The sequence below is a fragment of the Myiozetetes cayanensis genome, unplaced genomic scaffold (assembly GCF_022539395.1).
Source record: "Myiozetetes cayanensis isolate MyiCay16 unplaced genomic scaffold, myiCay2020 scf43, whole genome shotgun sequence".
In the NCBI taxonomy this organism is placed as follows: domain Eukaryota; kingdom Metazoa; phylum Chordata; class Aves; order Passeriformes; family Tyrannidae; genus Myiozetetes; species Myiozetetes cayanensis.
Genome location: NW_026087665.1, coordinates 495994 through 514139, shown reverse-complemented (window position 1 = coordinate 514139; position 18146 = coordinate 495994). Strand labels below are relative to the sequence as shown.

Sequence of the window (18146 nt, the reverse complement as noted above, 5' to 3'; positions counted from 1 at the left end):
GACTTTTTATAGGGCTTACTCTGTGACCTTCTTACTAATAAATTCTGATTAGCTCAACCCCTCTTCTAATTCTGTTTGCCCACCCAAGCGGTCCCTGGAAGTAATTAGCACATGAGATAGCTAATAATCTTAAAAATTTGCAAATACTGTAGTTAGACATCGTAATAACACAATTATTTTAAATCCATTTCAGTGTTGCCCTCTTGGGCAGTCATTTTTTTCTTTGTTCTGATTTATTTTGTTGGCTTGAATAAAAATAGGAGCAGTTGGCTATGTAAACAAGACATTACCTGGGACACCTAAAGTAATTCACCTACAAAGTTAACTATTAGACCCACTTAGCACAAAAGTGCTGCAGTTTTCTTTTCTGTTTGTCTTGCTTTCAGCAGTTCAGAAATCACATCTCTGAAGCCCAGATGTACGAAAGATGAAGAGAGAATCAAGACAGTTGCAGCAGAGTTGGTGAGGACAGTTTTGGAAAAGTGGAATGGATACAGAAAAGACATGTGGAAAGGTATCAAAATAAACCTTTGAGTTTGCTCAGGGTCTCCTTGAACTTCATCATCCACAAGATCACTTCTTAGATATTAATTTTAAAGGTAGTGAAAGAAATGTAAAACAAAAAAACCACCAACAAACAAACAAACCAAAACCAACCAAACAAAAAAGCCCCCCAAAAATTAATGAATGAGTGTGACACAAGCAAAGACAGAAGAGGAGAAAAAAAAACAAAACAGAAGAGAAGTGCTAGTGATTTAAATACTTACTGAAAGGCCTTCAGCTTCCCAGCTCTGAAAACACTACAATGCCAGCACTCTACAGAGAGAAGCTACTTCAGATTGTTTGGGATCTGATGAAGCTGATGGTGATGAAGAACTTTCAAGCCAATGCACACAGAAACAACTGGACTGGGTGGAGATTCTGTGCCCCAGAACAAAGCTCTCCTTCATGACCTCTCTCAGCCAAGATAAGATAAAATTCTGCTTTAATTTTTTCCTTAGGGTGCTTACATGGCTGTGAGTTCATCTGTTTTCCCAGACCTGCCCAGCTCAGGTAATGGCAGACTCAACAGACTGGATGTAGATTAAGGAAAAAAAATATTATTCCCAGAAAAAATCATCTTAGTTCTAAAGTGTGATCAATAATTCTGGAAATGTACCATGAAATATTGTAGAAAGTCTTGATTTTCAGAAGCGATGAGGGCTGTCTGTTAGAAAACTGTCCCTCAAAGCATTTCAGGCTGACTTCCTAAAAACTATTCACCTTAAATTGCTTTTAAAAGTGCCAACTTTGACATCAAAACTTGAAAATCTTGATTGGTTTAGTGGTTTATAAGAACAGTAGTTTCAGGATGTGGATTGAAAAAAAAAAGGGTAACAAATGTGGTTTGTGCTGAGCTAGAATTAGTCATGGCAGGAGAGAAAAGGCTGAGAAGGAAGAAAAGCAGCATTTCTAAAGGAAAAGAAGTCCCTCTCACAGTAAAGCTCCATGAGGAGAGGACTTGTCAAAGACTGTGACTCATGTAAATATGGACAGATTGTATTTTTTCTTTTCTGGTCTCTAAATACTAACCACAAAAGAAAGATTTTTTTTTTTTAATTTTGTGTGTGTGTGTGTGAGTATTTGCTTTCTTTTCAGTGACAAAACTATTGAAATATTCCAATACCTGTGTTAATTTAATGGCTAATATTTTGCAATAAGGCTTGGGAACTAAATTGAAAACAAATGCTGATACTATTATTAGTTTTCAGTGGTTATGTAATAACTACATATAACAACATTGATCAAAGGCTGTGGGAAATTCTTCACAGCTGAATGATCTGAAAGTTGGTATTTTCCAATCAGTTGAAAGAAAAAAGTAATCTTTCCTTTTGAAGATTATAATTCTATATCTTCCTCTTGCTACATCATAACTTAAATCCCACCTTCAGGTAATAACTGCAGTAGAACCCTCAGCAACATTTACATTAAAAGCTGTTCTGATTCTGAGCTTGTTTCTGAACTGCCCAAAAAGTTATTTTTTTTTTCCATAAGAGAGCAAACAATCAGTTTTGAAACCTATCATCTCTTCATTACAAGTCCATCAGAACCACATCAGCATTCAGCTGCAGTTGGCAATTTCTTCCCTCTTTCTTCTTAGTGACAAACTGTTGATCTAAAAGTATCTTTACATCTGAGAGAAAAAAGTGTAACTTCACATTTTGCTTCACTGTATCAGGTGGCACCAACTTTAATATACTAATAATGCATTCAAAGATGAAAAAATATTATTATTAACTTTGCAATATGTGTTTGTACTTCAAAGAGTAATGTACTATTTTATCAATAGTGATTGTGTTTGTATTATTACTCCCAGACAGATAATCCCAACTGATTTAAGGATCTCATTGACATTTGCTTTTACATCTATGTATAATTATGTATTAGCTAATGATGACATAGGATATAACAGAAATTTCAAATGAGACATTAATTTAACTGCATTTACTACCAGATCTATCCCTGAAGTTCTCAGAGAGCTGTGTTTCAATCTGTGCTACCCAGGACACTGTGAGACATCAAGGAAACCACAGTATGGGAGGATTATGAACAATACCAGAGCTTTGGATCTGCATGTTCCTGAATGCTCACTTACCTGACCCCATACAAGTTCTCCTAATCCAATAAATACACACCACATCCACTGGTCAAGCTGCAGGGGAGAACAGCTAAATGGTTTTCCTCCAAACTGGACAATGACTATCTACAAAGAAAACCACAAAAGTAAGGAGGTGATATTTTTTTTTTTTGGTGGTGGGAAAACCAAGCAAACAGGAAAAAACCAAAACCAACCAACCAAACAAGAAGCTGCAGAATCTGAGTCACTATAAAAAAAAAATAAAAATCAAACCACATGAACTTATGCACTCTAAATTAAAGGTCAGAAAATGCCATACCAGTTCAGACTAAGCTATCTTAGCCTCATATCTATCTAACAGTGGTCAGGAAGATCAAAACAGAATTGTCCCCCTGTACTCTCCCAGCTCCTGAGTATTCTCAGCTGGGGATGTGTTGACCCTGATGTCACTTTGGAATGTCCATTGTAAAACAGATTTTTCCCTCTGATTGACATTTTATTGCACACTTAGAGATGTGCTACAATAGATGGACAGAGGGTGGCAAAACCACACACCTGGAGCAGGATAACCAACACACAGAGAATCTGAACAGGTTTCTAGTCCTTATTACACTGGGAAGGTTTTACTAACTGAAAATCAGATATTATTGATATTTCTTGTTAGTAGTGCTCCTGCAAAACCTGAAATCACCAACCAGAGCTTTAAACCACCAGAATTTTAGTTCATGGTATTAAAACCATGTTTTTGAACTAAGGATCATCACTATCAAGTCCTACTGCCTATCACTGGTGCCCTTTCTCCAATTCTTAATTTACCAAGTAGCTTCCCTTTCCTGTTTCAACCCACTGCAGCCCAGGTTCCAAAAGCTCCATCCTCCTCCTCACTCCTTCCAGGAGAAAGGTCCCAATCCTGAGTTGCTAGGATGCCACTGCAGAACTGAGCAGCCGTGTCAGGAGAGAAAGAGCTCAGCTCTAGGATTTCTAAAAGTTAATATCAAATATATCCAGCACGGGAAAGGTGCCAGCAAATGGATGGAGATGCCAGCAGGAGGAGGAATTGGAGTTCTTATATAAGAAAAATTACAACCTTTTGGGGAAAATGTATTGCTGTAATTATGTTCACACTTGACTGGGACAGCAAACTCAGGGGATGAACGTGAGGAATTGTTATTAAGAAGAAGGATTCCTGGGAATACTGAGTAGCATTTGGCAGTGGCATTTAATGGAAGAACAGTTCAGCTTTAGGTACTTGAAGGAAAATTTGTCTATTTGTGTAGTATTAAATAACTCTAAAACGCTTTGCTGGTATACTATAGAACAATTTCTTCTTTAAAAACAAGTTATAATATCAGCAAATAATGGCTGTTATTATTTGACATGCTAAGATTAATTTAAGAATTAACCTGATTATAGTAATCAAAATTTTTGTTATATTAATGGGGCTACATATGATTTTCTATTCTGAACACTTGATTGAGAAAATCTGTGAAAATAGGTGGTTTACTATTAAATTTACCTCCTGCAGCACTCAGATTTAAAATTTAAAAAAAACCAAACACACAGAAAAAGCTAATTCTTGCCCAAATCATTACCTGAATAGCAAATGTACCCAGTACAATAGTGCAAAAAATGGGATTTCTGAAGATGCCATCAAAGACATTCCTTTCGCCGTGGATTTTCCGGGCGTTGATTTCATTGAAAAGCTGCATCATGACAAAGGTGTTGAAGATGATGGTGTAATGCTCTGAAGGAGGAGAGTGAAGTGGTGCATTCCTCCCACTGTCAATCTTAAACATTTTCTCACCTGGGTGTCAGACAAAAACAAGAGTTTCCACCAGAATAAATTAACCAGGTCTGTATTTCCCTTGTTCACTTTAGTTGCCCTCCACACTCTGCTTTACCAGCTGCCTTCCTGCAGCAGTGAGTAAAACACAGCTCAACTTCCTGAGCAAGAAGCTTCTCAGATGATGACTCAGCTAATAACTCAGTACACCTAGGAAAAGTTGTCAGTAACACTTTTCCTCTAACCAGCAGTAATTATTCTGAGCAGTCATTCCTTCTGATGACAGTAATTTTGCCGTTTTCTGCAGTAATTCGAAGCAGCGACTCTTCAGCAGGTTTTACCCATTTACTAATCCAGTGTGGCATAACTTTTTATAACAACCATTGAAGGATATCAGTGGTAAACAGTACAGACAACCGTGGTTTAAAATAGATTTGGGATTGAGCAGCATCAGGCATTGTTCTTTATTTTGATAATTTTCACTATCACTTGTAGATCTGATCAATAAAAAAGCAAGATGACAACCCGTGATAGGTAACTGCAAAAATGAGGTAAGTTTGGAAAAGATATTTGCACCCAAGAGACCTCTTTTCTTACAGAATCACAGAACGGTTTGGGTTGAAAGGGGCCTTTAAGGATCACCTAGACCAGTCCCCCTGCCACAGGCAAGGACATCTTTCAGTAGATCACGTTGCCCAAAGACCCACCCAACCCGGCCTTCAACACTTGCAAGGATGGAACATCCACAGCTTCTCTGGGCATTCAGCTGCTGTGTCTCACCACTGTCATTGTTAAAAAATGTGTGTCCTTGTATCCATTCAAACCTTTCCTCTTTCAGATTAAAACCAGAGCTGGACACAGTGCTCCAGGTGGGGTCTCACAAGGTGGCAGGAGAGGGAGAGAATCACTCACTCGACCTACTGGCCGCTCTCCTTTTGATGCAGCCCAGGATAATACTGGTTTTCTGGGCTGCAAGTGCACATTCCACTTCATGTCCCATTTTCCATTTCCCTTCTAATGCACAAAGTTCACAGATGACATCCAGCCATTGAAAGAGTGTAATGTAAGGATGGGCCATTCACATGGAAGTGTAAATAATGAGTTAAATAAGAGCACAGAAGATTATCACAATACCACTAGTTTTAATAACCAGTGTTTTGTTAATAAAAGCAAATTAAAGCTAGAACATTTTTCTGCTCTCCCACTGGCATTATATTCAGAATTTCTGCAGAAAGAAGAAAGGTTTCCTCAGGGTTTCTCCCGAGGCTGTTAATTCCAACAGCTAAGTTAACAGGGAGAGTTTTTCTGCCTCGGGATATTTGAGCAGTTCATGTTCAAGTCACAGGGCATAATGAGCATATTTCCAAAGAAAGAAATTGCCTTATTGTCTTTTGACAGAAGGCAGACTATGATGTCACAAATACATCAGTAACATGGTATGAGACCACAAAACAGACTGTGAGAGAGCAGAGATTTTTAAGCAGGCTAGACATCTCCAGAGAGGTAACTAAGCACTGGAAACGTTCCCCCTACTACATACAAACCTTAAAGGAAAAAATATAAAGGAAAAAAAAGATATTTCGGTTTTATCTTTCATAAATACACACAAATTACATATATTTACTCTCATTCCATACACACACAAACACAAATATGTGAATATTTCCCTCAGAGAGGGCACCTGTCCTTAAGTCTCAGTTGCTGAACTCAATCATCACTCAGCTGGCACAGAAGAACATGCTGCTATTGTGGAATGGCAGTGGTTAAATCCATAATTAGTTTTTTATTTCCAAACCTGTTCCAAAAGGTGGTTACAGCAAAGCTTTTAGTTTATTATGCCTTTTCTGCTGAGGTTAAGATTTTTTTTGTATACTACAGCCTGACAGGACTAGGTAGTGACTTCTGGATTTCTGATGTGCCTGATGTCTCCAAGACATTACTGTATGTGCAAACACAAGGCATTTCTGCCACATGATAAGAAAAAAGAGAAAAACTTGATGTACTAGTCCCTACAGAAACCCACTACAAAAAAAAGGAAGCATTATTTGATCAAAACAGACATAATTCTCATTAATTGGGGTTTAATTATCAAAGCACTGAGCTTAGAACATCATGTCACTGCAAAGCTGAGCCTCGTGGAGTTTAGAAAGGAAAAGACTATTTCCTAGGCTTATCAGAAAATTGGTTGGGCTGTATCCTTCAAAGTGTGCATGAATTTTCCAGAGACACTCAGGAAATTAGAAAAGGATGGAAAAGCCTGGTTTTCTTTGCATCTGGCTTAGTATAAAGGATTTTAAACCATAAAACTCATCAAAAAGCCATTATAACTCCCCATAAAGTTCACAGAAGTTCTCATTCCAAGATTCATACAACATGAATTACCAAGACTTTCTACACCTAGTTTAGAGAATATTATAATTTCCTTAAGGCTTGCTAGACATTCTCAAAATACACTGTGAGTGTAACAGTATTACAGACCACCTCTCTTCAAAAACCTGGCAATTATTTTGGTTCAAGTAACTCCACTGCAAACAGACCATCACCTCCTCTGAGCATCCCAAAGAAGCTGCCAGATGGTGATAAGGTGGAGCAAGACTTTCAAAATGGAGCTCAAAAACCTAATAAAAATCATAAACTTCCCTTTGCAGCTTATCTGGAAGTCTGTATATTTAAGAAAAAAAGTAACCTGAGAGACAACACATGCAATTTAACAGCAATGACATAGTGGCAAGAAGACAATACCCAACTGAAAAAATCATCAGTCCTTTGAGCAAGTTCACTTATTATTGTGGAGCAACAGAATCTATTATTAGCTCCTACTATTCCCTGCAGCAAGGAACATTTTTCCTCCTTCCCTCCCCTCTCCAAAATACAACCTATAAAAAGCATCCGTTGCTAGCAAGGCCTGAAGAAGAATCCAGTAATCTAATAAATTAGATTCTTTGTTCCCTTTTAATATCCACTCCAGAAATTAAATGTCAAAGCAGAGTGTTATTTGTATCACTTAATACTGATTACTTGCTTTCTATACTACTTAAGATCAACATTATTTCTTGACTATGGCAAACGTTTTGCTCCTGATTAGAGCTTCTCCAGCCCTTGGGAAAATGGAGCTTGATTTTTATTGTGGTTTGGTTTATGGTTTGGGGTTTTTTAATTTGTTGTTACATGCCCACTCCAGATTACAGGTCTCAACATGAAAATTCAGTGTAGAAGCAGGCCTAGATACTCCTACCAAAACATAATTTTCCCTGCCGTGTTTTGATACAAACTTTTGCCAAATCTACATTTTGTGAGGAGGCAAAAAACCCCACTGAGGTAACAACACGTGGAAGGTGACTAAACCCATTCCATCTGTTGTGTTTGCAGTCCCATGAACGAGCTGTATCACTACGACAGCCTTAATAAATGCGCATTAAAGAACACTTTGACACGTTGAGCTGCACAACAGCTTCCAAACCAAGCAACAATTAAGTCTAAGCCCAACAATTACCTAAAGTCGAACGATTTCTTACCGACAAAGAGCAGGGTGAAGATGAGGGTGAGCTGATAGACAGCGTGGCCCAGGATGTTCTTCATCATGGTGCGGGATATGAGGGGCTTGTTCCTGCCGTAGGGCTTGCGGAGCAGCAGCGCCTCCGTGGGGGGTTCCGTGGCCAAGGCGAGGGAGGCGAAGGTGTCCATGATTAGGTTGACCCACAACATCTGCACAGCTTTCAGAGGAGAGTCCTGTGGAGACAGTTAAGGAAGTGATATATTTCACCAGGAAAATAATGGCTGTCGGGTTGTTTATTTGGGATGTCGTTTCTTCCAGCGGGGCTGAGGCAGGACACAGAAATACCCAGCCTGAGCTACTGTGACCTTTCTTATATTTCCTCTGCAAGACCAGAATCAGGGCAAGCACAATGAGCTGTGGTCATTGATCTGTGATCGATGATCTTCAAAGAGAAATGATTCCTCTGCAGTCATTTAAACCAGGAACCTTTGCAATCACACAATTCTTACAGAGCATAACAGTGACACTTCCTAATACTTATCACAGTACTCTCTGCTACCTCATGCTTAAAATCTCAGCTGAATTTAGGGAACTAGATAATGCAGGTGGGAGTTTCTTTGCCAAAAGAAAAATTATATTGAAACAGTTTAAAAAGTAATGTTTCCCTTTTCTGCTATAACCTATCTTTAATTTTTTTTCAGAAACACCTGGAAATTATTAAAAATTTATGAAAGAATTACAGAGACATCTTGATATATCAAGATATATATAATTAAGACCTTTAAAAAACAATACCAACATTAAAAAAAAAGCCTGATATTTTGATGTTAAAAATACTCTGAAACTTATTGACCAAATCAAATATGCAAGAGCAAGACAATCTTTTATTGCAGACACTATTATTTTACGAGAAACGGGATAGCATATTTGGAATTATGGATATGGAATGAAAAAACCCAAATATTCCTATTTGTGAGGATGCAGGATGTAGCTCCTGAAGCAGCTCGCCAGTCACTAGAAGGAGCTCTTTCCTCACACAAAATCCATGGCCATAGTACAGAGGACTCTAGGTCAGGTTTAAAAAACCCCAGAAGTAACTAAATACAGCAAACACAGCTCTCAGGAGAGGCTGGACAGCTGTTATAAAGTTTGGAGGTGTAGTTCACTGGGGCAGCTCTGAGGGGAAATTGATGCAGTTGCTCCAAGGACCCAGGAGAGGAAAAATGAATGAGGTTCTTTTCTGTATCCAACAGCCTCCTGTGCCTTCAGACCTGACAGAAAACAGGCAGCACTAGTAAAGTCTGCTTCCTGTTTCAAATAGACCACTTTTATCAGGAAAACAGAATCTCAAAAGTAATAAGGTATGACAAATTTCATGATGAAATGGAATTAATCTGCAGCGTGAAAGCTGGAAGAGAGAGCGCTCTTTTGGGGCACTACCTTACCATGGTGCTGCAGCAGCCAAGCACAGAAATTTAGGGGAATGGCATACAAAGCAAAGCAAACCCAACAGAAACTTTAAGAACCCTGCCCTTTCCTTAAAAGGGTTAAATATTCACTTTTAATGAAATGCTTTCAAATAATATGGGTCAAAAAACATTCACTATCCCAAGTACACAGGGAGAGCAAGGGTAAGTGGTTCACTCTCTGGTGGATCTCATTTATATTCAACTCTCCCTTGAGATGAAATATTATTTCTTCTTGAAACACATTTTTAACAGAACATTTACACAAATTTTGATACATTTCACTTGTTTAAAGAAAAAAGATCACTTCTGGCTTATTCAAAGGGATGGAGAAAGGTAACCTACTGTTTCTAAGTCTTACAGGTTGGTTACATCATGGAAAGGAGGAAGATTAGCATTAACAGATTCTTGACCTGTTGGTTATGGGTTATGCATTAACTGGGCTTATCTGGAGAGTTCAGCTCATTCACTGGGTGTGCAGCTGCAGAAACAGGAAATGTTTTTGTCTTTAGAGGTGCCAAAAAACTAAAAGTGATCAGGACAAACTTAATTCCAAATCGAGACCTCATTTATTTTATTAATACATATGGCTCCAAAATAAGAGAGTACATGCAGTAAAAGAGGTTTGCTGATAGACCTCAGAGGTCCTACATGTGACATAGTATATAGGGAAAAAGGAAAGCATCTTTTCTGCTGAACAATTTTCCCTGTCATATTTTTTTGCCTGTCTAGTTAATAAGTTTTCTTGAGAAACATTCTCTGCGTTGGGATGTTACAACAGCTCAATTTCCACTTCATGTGCTGACTTCTGTGTCAATAAAACTGACTTTATCTGCTATGCTTAATAAATAGTCAGATATTCAGGTGTCTATCAGAGCCTGCCATGGTCCCAGCACAACGCAAAGGCAGATTATTTCAGTCTCTAAATCACACAACTGTAATTGGCAGTCATCAGTTTTGGCAACAACATGTTCTCACCATTTCACACTGCCAATCACTTTGGGTGGCTATGGTGCCCCTAATAATTATCTATTATTGGCAGTGCTACACTGTTCAGTCAAGTGTGAGAGCTCATTCTAGGCTGAAGCCCAAACATTAAACACACATTAGTCTGGGCAGGCAATGGAATGAAATTTCCACTGCAGCTCTATCTGATTTCTGATTAGTTGGTGGAAACTGAGGAAAATACATGTCAGCTAAGGAGTTTAGACTTCCATTACAGATTTTAGTCCCTTATGCAAATGGGATGCAAACTTTGGGGATGAGAGCTGTTCAAACTGCAAACCACCCAAAATCACCACCTATTCATCAAATTCCTTTCCACTTGACCTTGGAATAGGTTAGCATTGACCTAGAGGTAAAAGGAAAATGTCCCTTAAATCAAGTGATGTTACACTTCATCTTGGAAACACTTAAAAGTAAAAATCGCCAAAGGCTGGAAATACAATACAAATCTTTTGTGACATGCAGAGCCTCACAAATTTTAGAGCTTGTTGCTTTTGATTTAGATGACAAGCTGTGAGGGAATAAAAGGTATTTTCACCCTTACCTTTTCACTCCCACTTGTTACGGAACACATGCACAGATTCATAAAAATGAGCATTTCTGGTAGGTTAACTCTCTATATATTAATGCAAAGAAATGTTAGCCCTCACTTCTGCTGCTGCATCACAGTGTCTACTAATTGTATGGAAGTGGCATCCTTAATTCTGTTTCCACGCCTCCAAGCCTTGCCAAAACAAATCTAAACAGTACAGACTTTGATTTTATATTACAGCTTTTTCAAATTTGTCCGTGCTATTATTTTAGGATTTGCCAAATACAGTTCTGCAGTAAAACATTATAACCATGTAAATTACTGCCTTATACATGTAAGTATAGATCATCCTCATTTTTTGGAACAAGATCTGTAAAAACAATCAGTGATTCATGCAGTAGTTCAATATTACAGTGCTTTTTAATTAACATTTAATTTCCCAAACATAATGTCCTATAGAGTCACTGTTTTCAGTTCCTAGTGCCTGCTAAAACATTAAGTCTTTCTCAAAGTACAAGAACAATAATTTGAATGTAAAATGTTAAAACACAGTCTTTGTCTTCCCTTTATTCAGTGCAACCTTTTTGAATAGTTACATTGCCTCAGCAGTTGGAGACACAGACAGGATCTGGCACGGAGATAAACCCATTTGCTCTGTAGTTCCAGTAAAAAAAACCCGTTTCCATTTGACTGAACTGCATTTTAAAATCTTTATTTTGTTCATGCCCAGATTACTTTTAGCAGCTCCAAACATAATGACCTAATATTTCCTTGGTGCTGTGGGGGGGGACACAGGAAGCAGGATGAGCCTTGTGGCTTTTTAAAGCCACGTATAGAACTCTATATGACACCCAGAGATGTGGAGCAATGACTCACTGGAAGCGCAAAACTCACAACAATCGTAGGCAGAGCTCCAAAGAACCACATTCACCGAACCAATCAAGGGCTCTGCAAAGCTGTTATTCAGAGGGTGAAGTCAGAATCCAAGATTTGTTCTCTCAGAAATCCACTGGAAAAATGAACGATTGGTTTAACCTGGGGCAGCAGTTGCTGAACAGAAAGGACAATTATGCACAAACTGGTCAAGACAACCCTGATCCCTTTAAAAGTATGCACATGGCAACACAGAGAGAAAGGTAAATGAATCAGACGAATTAAAAGATAAGGTGAATGAATCTGGCTCAGCTGCACTGTGCCACCCAAACTGCACTGACATGGGACCAGAGCTGTGATCTCATCGCTGGTGTTATGCATGCACTGAACACAAAATTAAGAGCACCAATGCAGCCACAGACTGAGTGTTCCTGATTCAGCTTTTCAGCAGAGGCTTTAAGCTCTGTTTTCTTGCATGACCCAGATCTCTAAACGCTTTACGTAATCACAGACCCACAACACAAAAGTTCATTATCAGCTGAAAATTCAGAACTTGTGGTTTATAGATTGAGCTGCTGTAAAGATGAAACAGGGCCCAGTGTAAGTTAGATCCCTGTGAGGGGTAGTTTTTGCAGCAGCTCTGCTAAGCCTGTCAGCAAGTGACACTGCATCTGTAATTCTTATGCTGTTTAGAATATGATTTCTGTCACCTTAACATGACTTCGTGCTGGGACCCATGATAGAGAATAGCAAATGACCATTTGCACTGGTCCCTTTTAGTCTGCATAATAACTTATTTGAGGGCCCTCTGCTACTCCTTTATAATCTTTACATAACACTGGAGCAGCACACAGGGTCACTCACACCCTGCACATGTGGTTAAATATCTATTGAAACAGCAGAGCAGGACAAAACAGAGAGAGCAGATATTGTAGGTGCTCTCTAACAGCAGCATCTTATTGAAGCAGGCATGAAGTAGATAAATAATAAAATAACAGTTATTTAAAATTAACCTAATTAAACTAAATTGGCAAGGAGCCTCACTTGATTAATCTATCTGGAAAAGAAATAGTAGATTCTTAAAATGACCACTAAAGGTCACAGGTTCTGCCTAATGTTTTTCTTAAGCCTCTCCATGGCCCTCCTAAGGTGCTCTGGACCAAACAAATCATCTCCTGCATGGGCAATGCTTTCTTTGGGTGCCCCTTGGTATGGTTTCACTCATACCAGGAATTCACACAGTTAGACCCTTCATTAATGCAGGGTTGCTGTGGTTTCACTGGGAGTCCTGCAGGGAGATGACCACATACTCAGATTTACGTGTACACCAGTGCAACTGCAGGATCAAGACTGAATAAAATTAAGCCTATTGAGTTGCAAAACACAAGCCAACTGTAAAAAAAAAAAAAAAAATCAATTAGTCCAAGCAAAGATTTCATTATCTTTGTACTTCCTTTAAGCACAAATAGTAGGAACCAAAAAGAGTAAGTGTAAAGAAAGTTTCATCCTACAAGTATCCCAGTGTGCTGGTTCTGAACTGCAGAACAGATTTTCTGAGAGGTGCTATCAGGAAGCACAGAACAAATCCTACTTAGGTAGGATTTTTGTCATTCTAGACTTGATGAAATACCCCCAAAAAGATAACCTGTGTAATATTCATTAATCTGAATGTTAGTGGTGGACTAAAACCATGTTCTGTGTGTCAAAGAAAGCCAAACTGACTACCTAAAAGCAAAGTAAAACTCAGTCCAACGTGGACTTTCTCTATATTCATAATGAAGGTCCCAGGAAGCTGTGCTGTCTTTTGGAAACTACAGATTTTAGCTTCGTTTGTCTGATAAGGACTGAAAGGTTTCAGTCAAAATAGCAAGTGAAGACCTGTGCCCAGTTTTGCAGATTTAGATCTGTGTGTGTGTTGTATGCAAGATTTTTCAGTACAGTCATGCATTTTGTGCTGGAGCTATTTTTTCACAGCAACCAGAGGGTACAGTGTGTTCTCAAGTGCAATTTTTAGTAAAGCTTATGAGCCAAACAGAATGTCCTCTCGCTGGCTGGAGTCAAAGCCTAACACAATAATGTTCATTGGTGAGGCAAAATCCTTCTTGAATGAGACAGAACCGAGAGCTGCTCGAGATTATCCACAGTCAGGCTGTGGAGTGGAAACAACGGTGGAGGAAACAACTGCTGCTCTTTTGCCACCATTTCATTTTCAGCTCCTGTCAGACCTCTCCTCTGCATCTGCATCTTTACTGCCAAGTTAAGGAATTGCTTAAGAATCTGCTTGCAAAGAAATACAGGAATTCTGGGAGTGTCCATTAGAACCCGTAAAACAGGGGCAACAGACTTGGCAGGCTCAGTGATGGACTTACAGACCACTGGGGCAACATAAATACACTGGGGCTGATCCAAACCCTTCTAGAAGCCAATGGAATGATTCAAAGGATGAAATTAAAAAGGGGAATATGCTTGCACTGATTACACACTTCACATGCACCTAGACTTGATATAAAATAGTCCTTGCACTGATTCAGTAATGTTTAACCTCTCTGGGAATAAAAAAGAAATTCCTTAGCTAGTGAATAGCATGTATTTCCCTTTGTCCTTTCACAAAGCAACTGAAGATGTTGGACATTACACAACACATTTCACCTTAAATAAATGTTATTAGGCAGCATCTGAATAAAAGCTGTCTATAAAACAGGGTTTTAAAAGAAGCACTTGCCTCAGTTCCAGTGATGCTGCTCGTACCACCCAAGCCCTTTTTTTCCTGTATGGTTTTGTACCACTCATAAAAATCTCCCAGAGATTTAGTCCTTTTCCTTCTGTTATCAGCAACAATCACTTCACAGCTAAACATTTTCTCAATATGCCTGAAAATATTTCCCAAGGGAAAAGGGAAACTCATTCAACTTTGCTTCACCATCACTGATTTCGTCCCTCAGCACAGGCTCAGTTGTGACAAGGCACCACCACGGCCTCGAAATGTCAGTCAGGGCGTAGGAGAAGTTTCACCTCACGGTGAAGGTTCCTGGGTTTCTGGTTGCAGGTATCAATTCCATGATCACAGTGTCAGTTTACCCCAAGCAGAGCTGATGATTTATTCATTGGTTTGCTCAGGTGTGCAGGAGGTGAAATCTACCTGTGGAATAGGTATGGCATCTGTGTGATGCACCATGGGGGGAAGCATCAGCTTTCCCCTGCTGTGTCTCGATCCAGGGAGGCATTTTGTAACAACACCTGCCTGCAGCATCTGAAATATATATTATTTTAGGCAGTGACAGCATTAAAACCCACATTTTCCTATTTTCTATTGAAAGACAAAACTCTTATACTCTACTTAACTCACCCTTTTTACTCCTTAGGGCAAAGAAAATTGCATTTTATTAATCAGGAAGCAATAATGTGAAGGTAAGAAAATGTGGTTTGCTTTCAGGTATGCTTTTTGTAAAAGACTCAAAGGTGTGCCATGTGAACCTGGATTGCACTGAGGGACTGATGGAGAGGAAGAAAGAGATGTCAAAGTCCAACACTATGTATCATTTAATTGGTTTGTCTTTTGCATCTGGAATTAAAAAGAATTGCCTGAAAGCAACAAAATAATTTTTATCAGTCCAAAAGATCCCCTGCTGGGATTACTCCCATGTGGGAGTACTGCTCTCTTGAAAATAATAATCCCATTCCATAATGCATCAAAAGCACATATTTAACAGTGGAACATTCTGAGAGGCAAAGGCAAATTCACACAACCTCCTCCTTCTCCCAATGCCTGACCCTGTCCTATCATCAGGTTCAGGGATGACAATAATATGCAATTAAAAGCAGGGAGGTATATGGAGGCAGCACAAAGATTAACAGCTCCTAAAGAAAGCTAAAGAAACAGCAAGTTTTCCTAAAGAAACAGCAAGTTTTTTGGGGAGAAAATGGATTAGTACACTTCCTTACATCAACAGCTGTTCAACACTCAGCAGCTCAATCCCAAATACATTTAAAATGCTTAGAGCTTCAGAAAGGGTATTTGCTGTTTGCAAAGGATCAAGTGTGAGCCACCATCCCCTCAGACAATGCAGTGTGGTGGGGTCTGGCCCTGGGTTGCCTCACCTGGGTGATGCAGGCCCCGGTGAAGGCCACGATGACGGCCACGATGTTCACGGTGAGCTGGAACTGCAGGAACTTGGAGATGCTGTCGTAGACGTTGCGGCCCCACATCACAGCCTTCACAATGCTGCTGAAGTTGTCATCTGTCAGGATGATGTCAGAGGCCTCCTTTGCAACATCTGTCCCAGCAATACCCTGGGGGAAAAAAAAAAAATCGATTGGGAATGAAATGACCTATTAGAAAATATAGGGGTGGGTAGAACTCCAACCTTCACGCTCCTTCCAAGTCCCCAGTTGTGCAAAGGTTTCCCAGCATAGTAACAGTGGCTGCTGAGTATATTCTGCATTTTGTATTTGCTGTAATGTAGCTAATTTGGCCTATTTTTGAAGTGAATAAGGATGCAGAAAAGGGAATTGACAGTGGAATTCATGTGATGATAGTTCTGAGTGTTTTAAGTTATCAGCTTAATGACTTCTGATCTTCTGAGTTATTTTTATCATTGATGATTTTATAAATACACATCATCAGAACTGGTAACAAAAATTAGAATGATGTATCTTAATATATACAGTCAGAGTATACTTGGAAGACATCTTTATGTTTAGTGATGGATTTTACCAAAGCTAAACAGTATTGGGAAGAAAACACTTCATTTTTCTGTATGGACACAGGATTCTGCACATAGCCAAGAATTACCTTAGGCAAAGTATGGAAAACTTATCAAAATATGCAACAGCAGTGAATCTGACACAGTAAATTAAAGGATTGTGATGTAACATGACTCGCTCCCTTCAGTATATTGCTTCACTGACAAGTAACATCTAAGCAACCTAACTTTTAATGAATGAAAAACCTCTGTCAACACATTTATAATGACACACAAAAGAATCAATAAATATGCTGGAGATTATACCATTGCAAAGCCAACATCAGCTTTTTTAAGTGCTGGTCCATCGTTGGTCCCATCCCCGGTCACAGCTACAACCTGCCTCTGCTCCACCTGTGTGCTGTCAATGATACCTGCAAAACACGGACAGGAGTGTGTACACAGACAGGTGGAAAGTAACGAGCAAGATAAAACATCCCTCAAAAAAAAAAAGCAGGGACTGGATAATATAGAGCTCACAATACCACGCAAGTCTTACAGAGATTAACAGAGTTGATTTTGAAGGAAAATAATGATGAAAGCACTGTCATCACTATCTCACGCTACTAGACATCACTATTAGAAATTACATGGAAAGTTCTGATCCTGCATCATCAACACATCAACAAAACTTGCACTGACTTCAAAGGGAATGAGATCAGCTCATTATGTCCTTTTGGGAGGTTTTTGCTATTTAAAATTATATGTCACAGTAAACCCATCTCAGCCCAGCACTCTGATATATGGAAAGGATTAGCCAAAGACTTACAATTTTAAGACTTATGGTTGCTTAAGGCTCTCCCAAACTGTGCCCAAATTGTAATACCAGCTTTACTAGGAGGCCTTCTGGCAGTCAGTTTAACCCAAAGATAAGAAACATCACTGTTGAATTTTATTTAGCTGCAGCCAGACGAGCATTTCAACAGCCATGCTCAATTCTGCCAAGCAACGATTAAGAAGGTATAAAATAATTCTTTAAATTCTGGAGCCAAACGTTTTAATAAATAGACATAATAAAATAATTTCTACTTTCAATTTGAGATCGTTGGAGAAAAGAAAGCACTTCCCATTTGGTGAATCAATTTTCACACAACCAGCCTGCAGGGAAGTATTTTCCACTTATGCAGATAGGGAAAGTAAGGAAAGCAATGAAGAATTTTTCTATGGCTACAGAAGCAGCCCAGTTTTTTAATAGGATGTGGATCATTCACCACTCGTGTTTTTATTTCCATATCAGAGTCCATTTGAATATGAGTCCAGAACACAGGACTGTCGTGTAGGATACAAGAACACCTCTCCATTTTAATAACTTAGGGCAAGAAATGACAAAATTCCTTTTGCTAAAACATTTTGCACGAAGTCATAACCTCTAAAAACAATTATCAAAAACCTACCCAGTGTGAAAAGCTTTCACTCTACTGTGAAAAAAACACTCACTCACATATCAGATAACTAACCAGAAATAGGAAATTGCAGATTACAGTGCAATAGCTGCCTCTTGGCAAGGTTCAGGCTTATCAGGCACCAGAAGATTGCAGTGCAGTGTGGAAGCAGTTAGTGCCCTGTATTTTTCAGACTTAGGAAAATCAGAAAAAAAAAAAAACCTATTCCCTTTCCATTGGGAGTATGATC

The 18146-nt window shown here is 39.0% G+C and overlaps 1 protein-coding gene across 15 annotated transcripts in view; it reads right to left on the bottom strand.

Annotated features, from left to right (window-relative positions):
- ATP2B2 (ATPase plasma membrane Ca2+ transporting 2) overlaps positions 1 to 18146 on the bottom strand; it is a 406430-nt gene that overhangs the window by 21656 nt on the left and 366628 nt on the right. For all 15 annotated transcript variants that reach the window (XR_007630698.1, XM_050330693.1, XM_050330687.1 and 12 more), the window contains 5 exons: positions 16782 to 16888; positions 15871 to 16062; positions 7916 to 8129; positions 4210 to 4421; positions 2636 to 2743 (listed from right to left, as the gene is read on the bottom strand). Coding sequence is in view for 14 of the 15 variants with exons in the window: in XM_050330693.1 (XP_050186650.1) it covers positions 2636 to 2743; positions 4210 to 4421; positions 7916 to 8129; positions 15871 to 16062; positions 16782 to 16888 (833 nt within the window). In the remaining variant the exon portion in view is untranslated. The remainder of the gene's footprint in view (positions 1 to 2635; positions 2744 to 4209; positions 4422 to 7915; positions 8130 to 15870; positions 16063 to 16781; positions 16889 to 18146) is intronic.